We start from the raw sequence: 5,905 nt of genomic DNA, 5'->3' as shown, positions 1-5,905 counted from the left end.
ACATGACAGCAAGCACACGTGGAAAAGGCAATAAATAAGAAAACCCTGCTGATACAGTAGGCTTAGAATAGCCCTACGACAAAGAAATGGCTTTCTGAAAGCCTTTACAAGGTCTGCACAGACTGTAAATGTTTAGTATAAAAATAAAAAACCAAGATATTTTAATATGACATGGTAAAATTTTTAAATAGAGAGGATCTGGTAACAAATACCAACTGCTCCCCTTCATGTACAGAGGCTGAAAACTGGAACCATGTCATCAACCACCTTCTGATTAAATAAATTATTTTAGCTGACCTGAAACAAAACTTTGTGTGATGTGAAATAGCTTAAGGCTTTATGCTTTCATTTAAATTTGGGAACTGAATTTATAATCCTTATTGTGAGACAAAATATTAAAGTGTTTTCTTTTAGTTTTTAAATGCTCTGCATACCAGGAGGATAAGGTTAACAGTCAGTCAGTAGCTTTTAGCCATGAAGTCTGAAGAGATGACTTATCAAACCATTACCAATATATGGCTGAAACGGTGACAACTGTCATTAAAAAGGCTCCAATATCTTCCTCTTTTCATCTCTGATATGGTTTATCTTGCTAGAAATAGTTTCATAAATTCAATAATTTGTGATCACCAGCTCTTAAAACTTAAAAGTGGGTGTAGTTTTTCTTCATCTGCAATGATGGAGAGACAATGACAATATCATCTGAGTCGTCAGAGTGAGCTTCATCCACGGGCAGAGGGAGAGGAGGCTGCAGCTGCTCCTCAGAGGACCTGGCTGAAACAATTACAAAGGAAACAAGATCATCAATAAACAGCATTGACAAAAACAAGCCCTTATGGGAAGTGTAATATTCCCTGAGCCATTAAGTTTCCAGAATTACCTACGGTTATTCATAACTCTGATCTATCTTCTTCTGCATATAGCTATTCCTGTTCCTCCTTAATTAAAGAGCATGCATGGCAAGTGTTAGGTTGACATATTGCCCACACGTGACTTGTCCTATTGTCCTTAAATCTTGTAAGTCATTGCACATCACAAAGTAAAGCAATTCGATACCAAAGGCATCTCAGGTCACAAAAATATGTATTTATTAGATGGCCAGAAAAGGAAAAACTGACTACAACTAAGGAGAAAGGTCAGTGTAGGAAAAACAGAATGGAGGCTCTTGGTGTCTTTTATCCTACGCAGCTCATCGATTCCAGTGTTTGAAAAAACATTCAGGGCATGAGCAGACAGAACCCTAATGATTCCAGTAAATACTGGAAAATCAGAGGGATAAATGGACACATTCAAGACCCCTAACATCTGATGAGTAGAACCAGCAGCTTGTATCCCCTCTGCAAGAGATCTATGAACTAAGCAATGACAATTATTAATACCTCCTAGCACAATATTCTCCTCTCAGCTCCACTTATTTTTCAATTTAAAATATCAATTCTCTGAAAACACTGTCTCCCAGAGAACAAAGCAAATCAAGATGACCTGTTGTAGAAAAAGGAAACAGACACATAAGAAGCCATACACTGAGATTTTGACACTGAAGTGGAAAAATGGACAGCACACAGAGAATATTAGTTGGGGAGAAGAACAGACATGTTGTGGGTCTTGCAGTAAAATAAGAGGTTCCTGACACAGGAAAAAAAAAAACTCCTGGTGTGGAACAGGAGGCACACACAGCATCTGGAATGTGTCATAAAGAAAGAAGACTGCAACCAGCCCAGAAATAGAAAGAGTGACAGACAGAGAGCCTGTGAATGGAAGGGAGGAATGCAGGGAGGCCACTGCATCCACCTCAGAAGCAAAGGAACACATGACTTTCTAGTTAAGTGAAATTCTTCTCTGTATCAGTCAACAAATAACATAAAAGTTTTTCAGGCAGATTTATGAGCCAGTAGTAGTGATAAGGATGAGCAAGGAACCTCCAGAAGCAGGCACAATAACCAGAAGATTCAAGTCCAACAATAAACAGATAGTATATATGAAATCACTTAATATTGTCCAGATCACTCGTGATTATATCCTACTCTTGATGTCTGAGATTTTCTTGTGCTCATCTTCATTTTAACATACTACAGAGCGACAACTCTGTGAAGGGGTAAGCACTGATTAGACTTAAGGGATGTATGTAAGTTCATTATAATTTCAAAAAAAAAGCCTCAAATTACATTAGCAGTTGTATCCAGAGTGGCTAGCTGTATGGAGAGAGAAACTCTGCCCTTATTCCAGATTGCTGTGCATGTACAGAACCCATTCATCCTTCCTGTCACTCCCCAGACAGAAAGAAAACGCCAGGTTTCACAGGCTGAACTGTTATTATTTGTTCCATCTCAAGGGAAGCAGCAGAAATGGCTTTACAAGTCTCCAAGTACTGTCCAGATTCTAAAGACAAGCAAAGCAGCACTGAATGCTACAACACTTTTGCTATTATTTTTTTTTAAATATTTTTTGTTGTTGTTAGAAGACAAGTCTGCAGTACTAGACCAGGATTATATAAATTTATTACAGGGGATACATTTAAAACACATTTTCATTTTTTCCATTCCTCTCAAAACAATGCCAAAAGGCTAGTGAAATTAAATGACTTAAATCAAATTACTTACTGCAATGTACACTTTCACTGAAAGTTTGAAATCATTGCAAGATCTAGAGGCCACAAAATGCATATTTGGACTAGGGACAAAGGAAGGAAGAGCTTATTCAACAGCTGCATGATTTAAAGCTGAAGGAATCTGATTGCTTTAAATCACTCAGCTTTAAACAAGCTCCTTGTCTCATGTACTTTCCAAGCTGCAGGATGGCCAGTGAAATACTTTACAACAAAACCCACTTCTGCTGGTGGATTTTTACATCAGTCATGGGATAGGAATGATGGATATTGGAGTTTCAGTTAACTTTAACCTGTTTAAGCTACATGAATTGAAGTGGCAAAAAAATGGCTATAACCAAAATGATTGCCAAGGGATCACATTTCTTCATAGAAGTGGCATTTATATCAGAATGCTCTACTCCTTTGGCAGTTTTTTCCCCAAATTGACTTTTGGGAGTTTGGATAACATCTTCAATGTACCAAGAGCTAATATGTCACAGAGCTACTTGGTGCAAGACAGTGTGGGCAGCTGTGCAGTTACAGAAGCACATCTCCAACATCTTCACAAGCTACCTAGATACACTCTACCACTCACCCCAGACTTTTACATCTCCTGTATTTGTAAGCTCACGAGTGAACATAACCTGCTTTGCTCTCAGTCTCCCTTTGTTGATATCCACCAGAAAAGGACTGCGAGGAAGAAAGTTTGAATGCTTATGGTCTCCCCTCTACCACTTCCAGTATAAATTCCTCCAGAACATCTTCACTTGTTACTTTGTCATGATAATCCGCAATAAAATTTTACTTTGGAGACTTCCTAGCTAGACAGGGACTGTGCTCTGTTAGTAATCTTACTATCACATTTACCAGACTAGCTTCATCCCACACCCTTCTTTGGGTCTTGGAAGCAGTTCAGCAGCACAAAGCTTTTTTTTTCTGTTTAAGTGCTGCTTTCTCTTTGGGTAGTATTTCAAAACTGATTTACTCTGGGTTTAGACTGAGCATAACAATAATGACTAGTGCAGTACAGCCCAGGCAAAACAGGGTGCTGGGGTATTTTGTTTTTCCTTGATACTGTCACTAGACATAACTAAAATAACTGACAACTCTAACAGAAGCAAGTGGTGCCTACTCCTTCACAAAGTAGAATATGCTCCTGAATATGGAACACAGTAAAGTTTCTTAAACACATTTTCCTTCATCGAGGGGGGACCTCTGTACCCACAACCCCTGCAAATTTGGCTTATTCCCCATCTCATATCTTAGAGAAATGGCCTCAGCTGCTTACAGCATGCTCTGTTTCTGAGCAAGTCTGCAAGGACTGTCAACTTTTTGTCAACAAAAAACAAGTCAATGTTTCTCAGGTCACCCTCAAAGCTGCTCTTTTTTCTCCAACTGGTCCATAAAAGCTTAAAATATCCCATTCTGGATAGAATCAACATATTCCAATTTGCTTTTAACTCCTTTGAAGCTGCATGTCTAGGGCTGTCTTATCTGCATCATTGTTTTGCCCTTCCTGCTCAGTTCTCCTAATATCCTCTTAAAAGCCTCTTTGGCTTTAACTCCATCTTCTCACAAAGAGCAACAAAGAATTCAAGAAGGAAACCAAATGGCATAAGAGCCATAAAAGAGACAGACACTTTCCCAGTTTGCATTATAGTAGTACTAATTGGCAAGGTTATCCAGGGCCTCATCTTTCCCCTTACTGCAGCAACTGAAGACTGCTGAAAAAAAACCCATGACTAAATACATGTGGCTCACTAGGATGGTTCTTTTTACCAGATGTTTGTCCCCTTCAGAGACTAATTCAGGATGGTGAAAACATTGTCAGCTTGTCTATGGCTTCAGGCCCAAAGCATAATGGAAAGTACCACACTAGAGCTACAGGGCTGGGGGGATTGAAAAGGAAGTAGAGAGGCAATACAGGGGAACACCATGCTCCCTGGATAATTACCACTCCCACCAGAGAGAGACCTTCCAAACCACAGCTGTGACAAAAAGGCGAAGCACTGTGAGGAAGCTGGTACTGAAACTGTCAAAGCTTGTATTTTTTATGTAAGGGACTGCACTTGCCAGGATAAGCAACATGTCATTAAATCCAAAGACACACACAGAGTACAAATATGCATTTGCATGTGTGTGTGCATGTGCAGATGTTCTCTATAAAATCACGTGTGCACCCACTCAGAACATATGTACTTTTGAATACAGAGGGAAATGAGATTACCAGAAAGAGATGAGATGAAGATTGAAGGAGATCTCTGGAGTGCTGGTTTCTTCTCTGAAATGTAAACCGTAGAATCTGTTTTCTCACTTGATGCACTTGACACAGAGGGCCTGCAAGAAGACACACCACAGAGTGTGAGGCACAGAGCAGTAACTGCAGTCTGCCTTCAGAGGGTGTGCTGAAGAGTGTCTCCTCTTGCCAGCCTCTAGGAGACAAAATCTCATCACCCACAGAAGTGAACTCAGACACTAACTTGAGGCGACAGCCACAGAACTCTCCTAACTATAGCAGCCAATGTTAAAAACTTTAGGAGTAATAAATCCTGGAAAGAAAGGAAGTACTTTTCAAGACAGAACCACCACAAACCTAAGCAGTAAGCAAATTACTGCATTCTCCCTGAGCTAAGTCTCTAGATGGTATTCCAGGTCATCCCTGTTCTTCCTCCACATAACCCTTAACTCTACATGTCGGGGTTTCAGATTCACTTAGGTGAAGCAAGTGTCCTAGGAATCAGTTTGATAGCAACTGTAGTTTTCTGTTGGTTGCATTTTCTTTCAGAGAGTAACTATTTTATTTTACTTCTCCTCATTGCTATGGAAGAGAACATGCAACAGGACATGGGGACACTGCAAATCCCACGTTGCAAACCCTTTGGATTTTCTCCCAAGCAAGCTCTCCCTTGTCTTTGTTGTAATAATGGCTTTGTTCTCCTTCTCTGCCAAGGAACCCACAGGAAAATCATATTTAAAAAATTACCCCTCTCTCCTGTAACAAAAAAAACGTTGCTACTGCGTGTTGCAGAAACACTTCTCACTTACCTCTCCTCAAGCAGGACTGTACGTGCCAAGTGAGCCCTAAAAATGGACTGGATGAACATCACAATCTCATCTTTCTCTTTGCTATCAGAAGATAAGCTCAAGGAGTTTGACATGGAAGACATACAGGAGATCTGCAAAGATTAAAGAAAAGTGACCCTTTACAGACTGCACAGAAGCTTGACAGAAGCTTTCACAATAGTACTTGTGATTGTGAAAGTGGTAGTAGAGCAAACATTCCCATCTTTTGGTCTGCAGACTTTAAGGTTCTATAAG

The 5,905-nt window shown here is 39.8% G+C and overlaps 1 protein-coding gene across 1 annotated transcript in view; it reads right to left on the bottom strand.

Annotated features, from left to right (window-relative positions):
* Positions 1-643: 643 nt before the first annotated feature.
* The window catches only part of LOC103780569 (IQ domain-containing protein E-like), a gene marked incomplete at its 5' end in the record, with an annotated part of 16,314 nt that continues 11,052 nt past the window's right edge, over positions 644-5,905 (bottom strand). Inside the window, 4 exons of the mRNA XM_008948258.1 lie at positions 644-774; positions 3,161-3,169; positions 4,815-4,924; positions 5,633-5,763. Coding sequence (XP_008946506.1) covers positions 644-774; positions 3,161-3,169; positions 4,815-4,924; positions 5,633-5,763 — 381 coding nt within the window. The remainder of the gene's footprint in view (positions 775-3,160; positions 3,170-4,814; positions 4,925-5,632; positions 5,764-5,905) is intronic.

This window comes from Merops nubicus, unplaced genomic scaffold, assembly GCF_000691845.1.
Source record: "Merops nubicus isolate BGI_N331 unplaced genomic scaffold, ASM69184v1 scaffold25789, whole genome shotgun sequence".
In the NCBI taxonomy this organism is placed as follows: domain Eukaryota; kingdom Metazoa; phylum Chordata; class Aves; order Coraciiformes; family Meropidae; genus Merops; species Merops nubicus.
This window is presented reverse-complemented; position numbering and strand designations above follow the sequence as displayed.